The sequence below is a fragment of the Ruditapes philippinarum genome, unplaced genomic scaffold (assembly GCF_026571515.1).
Source record: "Ruditapes philippinarum isolate M1 unplaced genomic scaffold, ASM2657151v2 ctg927_1_1_1_1, whole genome shotgun sequence".
In the NCBI taxonomy this organism is placed as follows: Eukaryota; Metazoa; Mollusca; class Bivalvia; order Venerida; family Veneridae; genus Ruditapes; species Ruditapes philippinarum.
The window spans coordinates 78,286-92,917 of NW_026865196.1; the positions used below are offsets into that span (position 1 = coordinate 78,286).

General features: G+C 31.4%; 1 protein-coding gene across 5 annotated transcripts in view; it reads left to right on the plus strand.

Moving 5' to 3' along the window:
- Positions 1-14,632, plus strand: part of LOC132728151 (flagellar attachment zone protein 1-like) — a 154,176-nt gene that overhangs the window by 37,690 nt on the left and 101,854 nt on the right. For 2 of the 5 annotated variants that reach the window (XM_060713782.1, XM_060713783.1), the window contains 5 exons: positions 429-455; positions 3,117-3,182; positions 3,738-3,899; positions 4,992-5,071; positions 6,676-6,772. In XM_060713782.1, the coding sequence (XP_060569765.1) occupies positions 429-455; positions 3,117-3,182; positions 3,738-3,899; positions 4,992-5,071; positions 6,676-6,772 (432 nt within the window). Of the gene's footprint in view, positions 1-428; positions 456-3,116; positions 3,183-3,737; positions 3,900-4,991; positions 5,072-6,675; positions 6,773-10,166; positions 10,188-12,554; positions 12,576-14,632 lie in introns of all 5 variants that reach the window. The other 3 variants (XM_060713779.1, XM_060713780.1, XM_060713781.1) reach the window with 3 other exon arrangements.

Sequence of the window (14,632 nt, forward strand, 5' to 3'; positions counted from 1 at the left end):
CAGATATAGAGCCAGGCCAGGCTAAAGTCACATCAGTGCAGTATGACCAAGCTTTTTACTGTCGGTCGCAACTTTTGTATTTTGTATTTGAAATTCCTAAAACATTAATTGTACTGTTCCAAATTCAATTCTGGACAAATCCATTACACACATTCAGCAGGTTAATGGTTAAAGATACAATAAGCAGGGGCATTGCTGAGTGGTAAACACGTCAGACTAGTAATCTAATAATCACTGCATGGATTCAAACCCTGTCAGGGGCAAGTTGTCGTTTCCTTGCGCAAAAATTACACTCATTACTCAGTACTGGTTAGTTCCACTTATAGATTCCTACAGGATCAAACTAAAATAAATTCTATGTAAACCAAAGATACAATAAAAGACCAGCCTAGTGAACAGTCTAGTACTAAAATTTTGTTAATGAATAGGTGATACAGACTATAGCTCAACTGCAGGTGAGAGGGAGTGATCTCCCTTTGTCTGTGAAGAATTTAATGTTGATTTTAACAGCTCTCTATGGCATCTTAACAATTTATTGGCTTTTTTGCTGGATGTTGTATTAATAAAAGGTTATATATTATTCAAGAGAATTTTCTCAAGTTTTAACTCCAGTTTTAATACTGTTGAAATGGTTTTGGCTTTTTTTTTCTTTGAATTATGATAAATTAATCATGTAAATTTGTGTTTTGTGATCCATGTCATTGTTCATGAACTCTCTAACATGCGTTTTAATTTAGCTAATATGTAAAGTCATATGTTTAAATCATGTGTTTGTTGATTTTTTATGAATGCCTGTGTTGAGAATCTTAATGATTGGCTTTTTGAAGTTTTAACTTTTTTGATGCCGTAATAAAAAATGTTTGGCCTAAGCCACCAGTATGAAACCAGATAAGCTGACATATCTGTTTTAAATTAGTTATGTTTTAGAATTATAATGTAATTCTTATAATTATGATATAACTTACTTTCATATCACAGGGGTTCTGTTTATTGATTGGTTACTGCAATCTCCAACTCCACTCCTCAGGTATCCCAAAACAACAAAAAGTTCAATATTTTATATTGAACTTAAATTGAAAGATATCACCGTTGAGTCTTTAAGCTACATTTTCCCAGTCTTTATTTTTGCAACACCTTAAATACATTAAAATTTTGTTTAAACCTATGCAATATTGGTTATTTCAGAGCATGAAGGTATATTTGTTTTGTTTGCTAACTAATTGTTATGATAGTCATACTTCATAATAATGCCACCTCATCATGTACTAGATTTTACATATACGGTAATTGAGAGAAAAACTGAATTGTTAATTAAAGGACAGTCAAAATGGGAAAAATGGAAAATATTTCAGGGTCTCTTTGATTGAGCCTGTTCATGGATGATAGTAAAGATTGCATGCTACTGTTCATGCCCCCAAGCACCTGCTTCAGCAGAATTTAACATTGAAGCATGAAAATGATAAAATTAAAGTTTATTCATGATGTCTAAGTATTTGCTAGAAATTATAATGATTTTGGTGTGTCAGCATTTTTAGAAGAATATAAAATATTCATGGCGTTATTACAAATGTCTTGATATTTTCATAAAATTTAATGCTTTTCTGTTGCAATTAATATATGACAAAATAAATAAAATCAAAATATAATATAATATGAGCCGTGTCATGACAAAATCAACATAGTGCGTTTGCGACCAGCATGGATCCAGATCCGCGCAGTCTGATCAGGATCCATGCTGTTCGCTTACAAACCCTATTACAAGTAGAGAAACTGATAGCGAACAGCATGGATCCTGATCAGACTGCGCGGATGCGCAGGCTGGTCTGGATCCATGCTGGTCGCAAACCCATTATGTTGGTTTTGTCATGACACGGCTCATATATAGTATAAGATAGTGTTTGCTAGATTATGGTTTGTGTGATATGTTATTGTAGATGCCACTGACCAAGTCATTTCAGGTGATTTCTAGGAATACATAGCTGTAAAAAATTAGGCATTTTGCTTATCTTTTATATATTTTTTATTAGTTTTTTCTTGGATAGGCTATTAGTCATTTGAATACATTTACGTCATTTGGATTTTAGAAGTTCGAATATTTTTATCTTTTTTTCAATTTAGTTAATAGACAATAATTTTTATATAGAGTACAACCTGTGCAGGGTTAAAGCCATTTAGGTAACAAAGATTTTAGTTGCTACTGAAAAGGACGGTTAATTCACTGTGAAGTCCTACTAAAGAAATTATTGATAACATTGTATATAGTGTTTGTTGATGTACCAAGGCTCTATACAGGTTTCTCTGTACAAAATTTTTTTACATTTTGTGTTTTGATCCATTAGTCTTACGGGTTTCAAACCTTATATTAAGTCATAGTTTAAGTAAAAGATTCTGTCAAGCTGCAATATTGAGTCATGTATTCAGGAGGGTATTGGGTTCCGAGTCCGGGTTCAGGCTTCGTAATTTACTCACCATGGGACAGAAAAAAGCTGAGATCATCTAAGTAATGCTTATATTTACAGCTTCTTTACTATCATAACTGTAATTCCAGGCATACAGTATTTGCAAAAATAGTTCCGTTAATTTCATCCGCTTCTTTATAAATATTTTAACCTAATATTTCATGTACTTTTCTGTAAAGGTCGAGACTATTTTATTACAAAGGGCAAGCAATTTCATTTTTGCTATTTATTGGAAATTCTACACATATTATCTACTATAAGCATTGCTGTTTTGATTTATGGAAGCATGTAATGTAAGAAAGTTTTGAGATTAGTCTGCTTGATATGAAATGAATCAGTAAAGCTTTATAAGTATAATTAATTTCTGAAAAACAGATCCAGTAACATTTCTGTTATTTTTTTGTTTTATTTATTACATTTACATTTAAGTTCTACTTTATACACAGAAATAAGTTGTTTTTGTTACATTTATTTAGATAGTGAGGTTCTAAACGGCTATAAGTCTGTCGGGGTTGGGGGTGGGAATGGGGGTGTCGATTGTCCCTTTATACCAACAGTCTCCTGGGATTGTAACATAAATTATACTCCCAGCAGTTTTAATCATCTTAAGATTGTTTACAAATTGCGTATCAAATGTTTGTTTATTGATTTCAACAGGATGACTTACGCCATATGAAACAGGAAAAGTCAAAGGCAGACGACAAAGTGCAGGAACTGGAAATCGTAAGTTTCTCTTGTGAATAAACATCGTATTTTGACTTAAAATTTAATTACACTGCAACCTGTATATATTGCTCATGTTGGGATCCAAGATCTCAAAACCTCGTTATAATGGTTTTATGATATATGACGCACATTGTGAAAGTACTTCAAGACTTAACAATAAATAAATGAATTTGTAATCAAATTATGTCATATGTAACATTTTTAAATGTTGATGGAAGTTTAGAAATTTCAAGGAAGTGGTTTGTTTGTTTTCCATATATTAAATAGATGACACTGACCCTTGCACTTTCTGAGAGGAGAAGCTCACCTTTCTCTTCTATGATCTAGGTATAAACATGAATATAAATGTTAACATTAATGTAAATATCAAAAATGATATAAATGTTAACATGAAAATTAATGTAAATATTTATATTACTGTAACCATTTTTTATATTAATGTAAACATCACTATTTATAGATATAATTGTAAATGTGAACATAAACAGAAACTTTAGCAAGTACATTAAATACATATACATAATGAAAGATTTAATATCATTTTATTTATAGAAATTACAAAAATCCAATGATGATGTGAAGGAAATGGTTAGTTTGAAGCAGGGTGAGATTGATACACTAAAGTCAACTTGTGACCGTTTGTCTGCAGGAACTACCAAAAAGGAGACAGAACTACAGGCAATGTCTGAAAAGGTACAACAGGTAGAATTGCAGGTGAGTTTTGTGGTTAAAGTTTGAAATGTTAAGCACGTTTAAGATAATGTATATATATGAGTGATGCAACAATATTCCGATTTATTGTGTGATACATCATCAGCCAATCGGAACCCTTGTACTGCGATATATTCTGTGAGACCTAGTCGAAATACATGCATGTATTTCTGATATTTCAAGAACTGCAATATTATAAATGTACAAACAAGTTTTTTTCTTTTGCTTTGATTAAGGCTTAAAGAATTTTTGAAAAGTTAACCTTTCAAACATATTTAAAGTATAATTGCTGGTATGTGGAAGTTTCAACGATTCTCAGATAACCTGTACCTTCAGTATTGCTATATACTTTGATTGTATTGCAATATATTCATAATATTGCAATACAGGTTTTTTAGGAGTCTGAAAGCACCCCTATTGTTGAACGATAATGTTTTATCACATGACGTTGTTTGTTTTCTTTATGACTATATCATATTTCTTGTATATCACTTATATTGTAATATAACATTGTCTTAATGTCATTTTTACCAAAACCTTTCATAAGAAAAGGGGCGAATAAAAGTGCATGTAAAATGTCAAAACAAATCTCATTTTCATAGATTTCAATGACTTATGTTTCATATGATAAAGGGAATCTCACATTGTCTTTTAATACAAAATTTTATTAATCTTGCCAAGAAAATGTTCTGAAGCTTGCCAAACACTCCCTTTATAACAATGTCCCGAAATTCGAATCTGCCTGCTAAACTGAATAAGGAGAGCATCGGATAAGTAATCCAGGAGTCGCTGGTTTGATCCTCGGTCAAAGCATAATTTCTCCATGACAGCTGATCTCGGACATTGAGTCCAAGGGTCATTTGTCTCTCGCCACATATTCAGAGAAATCATGTGCGATTTAGTATCCGGTTAAGTATCTGGTTACTACCGGAGAAATTGGGCATTACTGGTTCAATAGTTTTCCAGGAAAGCTGGTTAGATGGATGACCAAAAACATGTGTCAGTGAAGTTAACTAACAAACCTATTTAACAAAATTTTATTTTTGTAAATAACTAATCTAGATCCTAAATATATGATAATGACTGCTGTTACAGAATGAGAGGTTGAGAGATGAACTACGAGGTTACAAAGAGGATTGCGAACAGTTGTCTGATCAAGTTGAAGATATCAAAAAGTAAGATTCTTGCATTACTTAAAGGCACATTATGCCTCAGAATTCCACATGTTTTTTATTCTTTAGAAATGCTAAAGATCTTTTTGATAATGTTTTAATAATGGATTAAGAGCATGTTAGATATTCAACAACTGAAAAAAAGTAGTGTTGAACATACATATGCTGTAAAGGTAGCAGCATGTAAATGAAGTAGTATTTAGATGTCCATACATAGTACTAATTCACTAAATATACCATCAGCAAATAGAGCAAAATAAGCAAAAGATAGTGTATGTTTATGGTAAATGAGTACTTTTTTTAGAAACTATGATGATAAACTAAAGATAGAATTTTTTGAGAAATGAAAATTATTGCACTTCTGATGCATTATGGGCCTTTAAAGGAACTCCACAGAGGTCCAAAAGCCTAAAGGCGTAAAATTTAATTTCTTACATTGATCAAGTCACACACTTAAAAACAGAAAGATATACCAAAGGTAATTAATAAATATACTCAGAAATACATTGAAAATTGTATTTTGTGCTACTCTCAGCAGGATTTGAGTGAAAAGCATTGCAACGCTTTTCAAATTTGGGTATTTTTTTACAGTTAGAATAATGATTCAAAATCTGGAAAAAAAGGATAATGATTATGGAAAAATGGAATTCATCGGATGGAACATTAATCTAAAATAAAAAACAATTTCTAGTACCCTTGTAAAAAAAACCTCCCTGGAGTCCCTTTAATACATATTCAATCTTTAATTTTTTAGGGTGCAGGTTAATTTGGCTATTTTATTTTATATATACGGTCTTAATCCAAATTGAAAACAGCATTATTTTCGCAACTGTTGGACAAAAATTCCGAATGAAAACAGATATGGCAACAATAATTTTGTTTAGAGAAGGATTGGATTAAAGTGGTACACAAAAGTCAGAAATTATGAGTGTTTTTTTTTTTTTTTTATTTGCAATGAAATTAACCTAAATTAAGATTGTTTGGAGGTGTTATGTGCATGAACACACTATTGAATAAGTTATTACCTCAAGAATAGATAACTTGCTATTTTTTAGATGATTCCTTATAAAGTCATTATGAATAGACATCATTTGCTAACAGAAATTATGAGGGCTTGCCTATATGAATTTCAATCATAGATATATAATGAGAGAAAAAAATTATTAATTTTTTTTCTTTTTTGATTTTAAAATAAACTTTAAATATAACTGTAGATTTGCGAAACGATATATCTTCCCACGTTACTATTATACACATTCTTTTCTAACTAAATGTTATATGTCATCAGAATCTGGTTTATAGAACGCGAGGCATAAAAAATGAAATGGAGAGACATTTGATATGTTTACTTCAATTTATGCCGGGAATTGGAAATTGAATTCTTGTCACATGACTTGTTTAGTCTTGACTTGATATAAAAGCAGCAAGTCTACAGATTCAAGCTTAGATTTGAAGAAAATTTAAGACTTTTTCTAACTAGTGAAAGTTTAATTATTTTGTAAAATTTGTTCTCTGATCTAAAGGCATGGGGCTTTAAACTGAACATTTATCAGTTGAACAGATCTATATTTAGCATTTGAAGTAACCAGTCTAGTTTCTATTTTTAGACTCAAAGATGAAAATCGCCGTCTGCTGCAAGAAAAGGCGGAAAATGAGCAGGTGATCAAGCTCCTGGAGACTCAGAAGGAAGTGCTGTCTAAAAGTGTAAGGGATACTTACGCCTACATAGATCTGCTTAAAAGTGTAGATTTGAGTGAAGTGTGATGCACCAGTTGTTTTAGATTTCTGTAATACATATCAATGTGCACTGCTAATTGTGGAAAACTGTACACAGTGAAACATGAGCTTTTTATTGAAACATTATTGATTTGTAAAAAGTTGTATCAAAATGGCCATCCCCCCCTTCCTCCCAAAAAAAAGGTTTCACACACTGTTTATACAGAATTTATATTAGTTTGATTGTGTAGGAAGCTATAAGCTTATCCACTCTTTTACACTCTCGAATCCATTCCTGGAACTAACCAGTACTTAGCAATGAATATTAAGTTTCTTTCTGAAGAAAACAAACATGCATTTTTTTTAACATTTTAGCTAAGATATATTTGTAAAGTTAATGCAGTGGTAAAAGTGTCATTTTGAAGGCAAGAGTTTGTTTTACGCTCTTTGTCAAATTTCGTGGATGATTTAAATTTGAAATAATTTGATACATTTACGTTCATTTTTGAAGCGCTATGAAAAAAAATGTCTCAACAAAATAGGAATAAGATATTGCCAAAAGGAGAACAAAACAACAAATGAGCCGCGTCATGACAAAACCAACATAATGGGTTTGCGACCAGCATGGATCCAGACCAGCCTGCGCATCCGCGCAGTCTGATCAGGATCCATGCTGTTCGCTTACAAAGTCTATAACAAGTAGAGAAACTGATAGCAAACAGCATGGATCCTGATCAGACTGCACGGATGCGCAGGCTGGTCTGATTCAATGCTGGTCGCAAACCCATTATGTTGGTTTTGTCATGACGCGTCTCAAATGTTATATATGTATTTATCACATAAACCGCGGCGCAGGAATGTAATAAAGCCATTTAATAAAAACGATATTACACTAGACGATATTACACTAGTGTAATAACACTTTGACGTCACGTCATTTGCACTATAAACATAGCGTTAAAGCGCGCTAATGTTAGCGTTACACTATAGGCGCGTCAAAGAAAAATGACTCTTGTTAACAGTTTACCGTTCTTATTTTATATATGTGATAAATAGAATATTATATTCGTGTAGATTCAATACTAAATTTATTGAACTCGTTGAATAAAAAATATTATGCTCGCCAGAGGCTCGCATAATATGATTTTATTCAACTTGTTCAATAAATTTAGTATTAAACCTACACTCATTCAATATCCTCTATATATTTGATACCGTATGTGTGTCACTGTGTACAGGTTTCACTGTATAATAGTCCATGTTTTTAATTATTTTGAAGTCTTAAAATCTGTTTCTGTGTAAATGCGTTTTGTCTTCCTGTGTGTAACTGTACTCAAAAACTAAATTCTTTCATAAAAAGTCCAAATATCTTGTCCAAGATAATAATTTTTGTGACAATAGAATTTTAAATTAGTATTTTTTAATTCTAGAAATTTGTTTTGCTTATATTTAGTCTTAGTGCTTATTTCTAATGTGTATATATAATTGTTATTATTTGATATAATTATGTAAAAGTTTGTTCAGTACAGTAGCAAAGAACCAAAGTTTGTTTTTATAAACATTTCTTTACTTGTAATAGCCAAATTTAATCATTGCAACATAGGTTGTCTGGAAATTGTCCATATTTATTTCTATATGATAATAAATGGACAACTTAGTAGTTGGGCTTAGACACTAGAAATAGTCTATTAGAAATAGTAATTTTTAGCTCGACTATACGAAGTATATGGAGAGCTGTCCTACTCGCCCCGGCGTCGGCGTCGGCGTCCGCGTCCAGATTTTAGATTAAAGTTTTGGTGCAGTAAAATATTTTTCACTATAACTTTGTCATTTCTTAAGGTATCAACTTCAAACTTCAAATATATGTTCCTTATCATCAACCACATCTTATGTGACAAGGTTCATAACTTTAGCACAAATATTTTCAGATTTATCTCCCCTTGAACTTAGAATTTTTCTTAAAAAATACTATTTTTTACTGTTACTTCTTTATTTCTTAAGGGATCAACCTCATACTTCAAATATATGTACCTTATCATCATCCCCATCTTATGTGACAAGGGTCATAACTCTAGCACCAATATTTTCAGATTTATCTCCCCTTGAACTTAGAATTTTCCTCAAAAAATACTATTTTTTACTGTTACTTCCTTATTTCTTAAGGGATCAACCTCATACTTCAAATATATGTACCTTATCATCATCTCCAAAATTCTGTGTCAAGGTTTGTAACTCTAGCACCAATATTTTCAGATTTATCTCCCCTTGAACTTAGAATTATTCTTAGAAAATATTGTTTTTTACTGTTACTTATTTATTTCTAAAGGGATCAACTTCATACTTCAAATATATGTACCTTATCATCATCCACATCTTATGTGACAAGGTTCATAACTCTAGCACCAATATTGCAAGAATTATCTCCTCATCAACTTAGATTTTTTTACTAGAAAAATGTTAGTTTACTATCTACCTCAAACTTCAAATACTTATTCCTTATAATCAATTATACTTTATGTGACAATGTTCATAACTCTTGAAGTAATTTTTACAGACTGATTTCTCTTTGAACTTAGGATTTTCTTTAAGAAATATTATAACTTTGTTACTTTTTAAGGTATCTACTTCAAACTTCAAATATATACTGCTTATCATTACATGCATGTTGTGTGACAAGGTTCATAACTCTAGCGTGACTATTTCTAGAATTATTTCCCTTGATCTTGGAATTTATTTTAACAAATGTTATTTTTTTACTATAACATAATACATAATTATACATAATTGATTTTCCTTTCATAGTTTTGTCCTCCTTACTGTGTCCAGTATTTTATTAGTCGAGCTTGGCTGTCTCCTGTGACAGCTCTTGTTTTTAATGATTTCACAAAATTTAATTGTCATTGAGCGGTAGTTGTAAGCAGTAATGTCATTATCAACTGATCATATCAAAACTGTTGTAAGTCCTTCTTTATTTCATATAAGTTACTGCAGTCTTGCGGTTAACCCTCAATATGCTATATACCGTTAACTTCTTACTGTTAACTTCTCAGAAACAGATTGGTTAAGGTCATATGGCTGAAAGGTCAGAAGGTCACTACATGACCTTGGGAAGATCCAAATGGCTTATAACTTTACAAATTAAAAAAAAGAGGCTTAAAATTTTACAAGAAATAGAAAAACATTTAAATTAATGAAAAATCATAATTGGTTTAGTGAATAGAAATTTATTTACTAGAAGTTTTGATTTTTACACTGAACCTTCATCAGGAGGAAAAAAAATTGTGCAGCCATCGTGGATGAGAAGTTTTCATATGCATACATATATACATTTGTATATTGTGTTTAAGATATTTACTTATGTGTATGATTATAATGATTGCAGGATACTCGTTTAAAACAAAAGGTACTTGATTTGTTTGATGACTTGCAGCTTTTAAAAAACATAGCAAAACTTGAAAAATTGCAGTAGTCAATTGTAATTACAACCATAGCTTGCGACATTGCAACCCAGCACAACGAGGTTATTGCAGCAGTTTTTGGCATGAAAATGGCCAAATATATCAGAATCAAAGTAGCAGGGAATATCCCAAAGTCAAAATGACATATATCCTGGGGGTTGGGGGTTGCAGGGTTACATTTGACTAGTGCATAACTTTATTATAGCAGATTACCTTATTTTATTCACACTTGAAAGATAAGTTCAAATGGTTAATTTTGCTCGTCACTTCCATACTACTAGAAATACTGTATTCATACAAATACGGTTACACCAGAAACATGGTACTCAATCAACCAGTCAATTCATTTGTATTTCTGTGTATTTTAGTTGCATAGCAACTCTTTGAAACTTTATGTAGAGGTGATTAGTGAAAAAGAAATGGTATTCAAGAATTTCCATTTGTCTTGTCAATAAGAAATGATCTTAACAAATTGTAGACATTTAACTGTGAAAATTTGAATTGAAAAAATAAGTTTTTGTTATTAATTGATAGAATTAATGAAAACATGTACAAATTGTAATTAATTCACAAAAGATGTGCTTAAGGAGTTGGTAGTGAATAAAATTTGATAATCTTGTAAAAGCCTTGCATGCATTTTTAGCTCGACTTTTCTATGAAAAGGGGAGCTATCCTACTCGCCCCGGCGTCGGCGTTAGCGTTAGCGTCGGCGTTGGCGTCACACCTTGGTTAAGTTTTTCGTACCACCCCACTTTATTTCAGAAGTATTACAAGTATGGCTTTGAAACTTACCATACTTGTTCACCATCATAACCTCCATCTACAGACAAGAGTACATAACTCTGTCAAGGTTTTTGACAGAATTATGGCCCTTTTTTTGACTTAGAAAGTGTATTGAGCTTGGTTAAGTTTTTTGTACCACCTCACTTTATTTCAAAACCATTGGAGGTATTGCTTTGAAACTGACCATACTTGTTTACCATCACGACCTTCATCAACAGACAAGAGGACATAACTCTGTCAAGGTTTTTGACAGAATTATGCCCCTTTTTGACTTAGAAAATACATTGAATATGGGTAAAATCCACTTATTGCCTAAACCCTTTGAGATATTGCTTTGAAACTTTTAATGCTATTTCACATCATTACCCCCATCTGTACGCAAGAGAAGGTAACTCTGTCAAGGATTTGTTTTAAAAATTAAGGCCTTTTATCGACTTAGAATCTTGGTTAAGTTTTTTTGTACCACCTCACTTTATTTCAAAACCATTGGAGGTATTGCTTTTGAAACTGACCATACTTGTTTACCATCACGACCTTCATCAACAGACAAGAGGACATAACTCTGTCAAGGTTTTTGACAGAATTATGCCCCTTTTTGACTTAGAAAATACATTGAATATGGGTAAAATCCACTTATTGCCTTAACCCTTTGAGATATTGCTTTGAAACTTTTAATGCTATTTCACATCATTACCCCCATCTGTACGCAAGAGAAGGTAACTCTGTCAAGGATTTGTTTTAAAAATTAAGGCCTTTTATCGACTTAGAATCTTGGTTAAGTTTTTAGTACCAGTCCACTTTTTGACTGAACTGTTTGAGATATTAATTTGAAAGTTGGAATACTTGTTTACAATCATGATTCCCAAACATGTCCAGGAGAAGGTAATTCTGTCAAAGATTTTATTTGAATTATGGCCCTTAACTGTCAATGTTTTGTATTATAGGCAAGCACTAAAAAAGTCGAGCGCGCTGTCTTACGGACAGCTCTTGTTATTTGCTTTTTAAGCTAAAATACAGGTTTGATGTGGTAAATTATCTTGTTTTCTGATATGTTTTTTGCAAATTTCAGAATCCAAAATGAAACTAATCAATTTTTACATAGCAAGAAACAATGGCTGAAGAATTTAGTTAAGAATACCATATGCAACCAAGCTTGCATTTTATATGAAAATAATTTTACAATTCTTTTTTCTTACAAATATCAGAAAGTAGTGTTTAATTTAAGTATTGTAAGACTTTTGTATGTTTTACAATTCAATAAAGTAAATAAAAGTTTAACTTGGTCGCACAGGGCCCTTTATTTAAATGATATGCTTAGTCATTGTTTAAATTTCAACAATTTTTAACATTGCTTTGTTTTGATTTGAGGACGTTTGGGGTGGGGTGAAGGGATTTTCAGTGGCAGTAGAATATAGTACAGTGTTTTTACTATAGGTTTAAGAAAAGTTTCAGCTATTGATTTGGTTTTTGTTTTGCAGCTACGTTTTATCAAAATAGGGTTACTTATTGTTATGAGGTATTAATTTCAGGATGCCCGACACAGACAAAAGGTATATTTACCTATATAAGTTAGAGGGTATTATTATCACGGTAGAAAATGTGAAATATTAACTCATCCATCTTGATGTAAGGAAACACTTAATCTGTTGCATTGAAATATTCATTTTTTGCTCATATTTGAGAAATTGATAGGTCCCATTTTTACCTTATTTGGGCAAAGTATAATATTAAAGTAATGCTTTGTTTAGTGCGTGTGTGTGACATTATTCTTAAGGTTTTGAAATCAACATTATCTAGGTCAATAGCTGTGGTAATTTGAGGTCAAATACTTAAAATAGACTCAAGAGGTCACTTTTTTTTGTTTTGCCTTATGTTGACAATGCTTTTGATTAATCTCATATCAGTATTATTGAAAACTATTCTCTTCCTAAAAAAGGCATTAAATCAATTTTTTTATTAGACTTTTGCAGTAATTTTTAACCCCTATGCACTCTTGGACCTTGACCTTTATATTGAGCTTGGAGTAAATTTAGAAACATTAAATTTCTTTATTTATCTTCCATTACATTTTGTCTGCTGCTAAAGCTTAGTGATGTATTACTTTGAAATTGAGAATTTCTTCTATATTGGCATTTAGATGGATGTGTTAATAAGACATAATAATAAAACATTGGCTTTAAGGGGTGTCTAAGTCTCTGTTTTAAATATACACTGCAGACATCTAGCACCTAGCAGATGTTTAGTTAATTGCACAATAAATATTAATTATGTGATCGGTTACTGTAGCACCATTTGGCCGGGAGCAATTTTTGTGGGTGTAGGTAATAAAGTATTGTTTTATTGTTAGATTCATTGGACTATTATTGGACTATTGTCCATCACAAACACCATGTATTCAGTGCCTGATAACCAGCTTTCGGAATAAAAGTTATACCTCGAAATTTTGAGCAATCTAAATTGAAAAAATAGGGAACCAGGCTAACTAAAAAATTGTGTGCTTATGAATAAGTTATTCGAATTACTGACTGATCATAGTCTGCACTGTTCGCTATTCCATCAGTACTTACATCAAACTACCCGGGTGTAGATTTTCCGAGGTTTATGAAAAAAACCATGGAAACTGCTTCAAAAACCTTGGAAATAAACCAGTTTTACAAGGTTTTTTTTTAATTCCGAGGTTTTTTTTAAAACCTTGGAAACTTTATCCAAGGTTTTTGTATAAAAATCCTTGGAAATAAAGAAAACCTTGGAAACTACCTCGGAATTAAACACTCTGCCAAAAATCAGCTCGGAAAAAGCTTGGAAATAAGAACTTTGTCATTTTTTTGCTCGGAAAAGAACTTAGAAAATTTACGTAAAATTTGTTGGAAACACTTTGCCAATATTTAGCTTGGAAATGACCTCGGATAATTGAACTTAACTAAATTTCATCTCGGAAAATGTTAAGACATAATCATGATTTAACTTATAATGGGCATCAAAAGCAATAATCAACAGTTAAAGCAAACTAAGATAACAACCCGACTGTAGATTGCCCATGGATATTTTTTAATCCATGGTCAGAGCAAACAATTGTCCAACAGCATGGAAAGGAGAGATTTGGTCCAGGGAATCAATTTTTAGTATGGACAGTGTCAATGGCCAACTTCCTTTTCAATAAATTTGTAAGCCATTTTTTGGAGAGGAATCAATTAAAAAAATTTAAGTGTGAAAACATGGAAAAGTTAAATACAATTTAAATTCCTTGTTGCCATAAATTACCTTTTATTAATGGCTATAAAGGTATTGTAACTAATCAAAATAAGGTAAAGATTATTCAAATAACTGATGATCAGAAAGACTTGAAAATTTTATTTTTTTTATTTTCATATTTTTTTTTATTTATTTATAATTATTGTTACTAGATATCTTATCCATTTTTAAGAATAGATAAAAGAGCAAAACTTATAATTATAGAAAAAGAAACAATCAGTGTTTATGTCTATTAGTTTCCAAATACATCAGTATTTTTCCTGCAGTTTCTTTCTATATATAGACTTAACTTAGGGTTTCTTGACAGCCTGTAAGCAACACTGAAATAAGAATGCTATTAATCTTTAATATATGT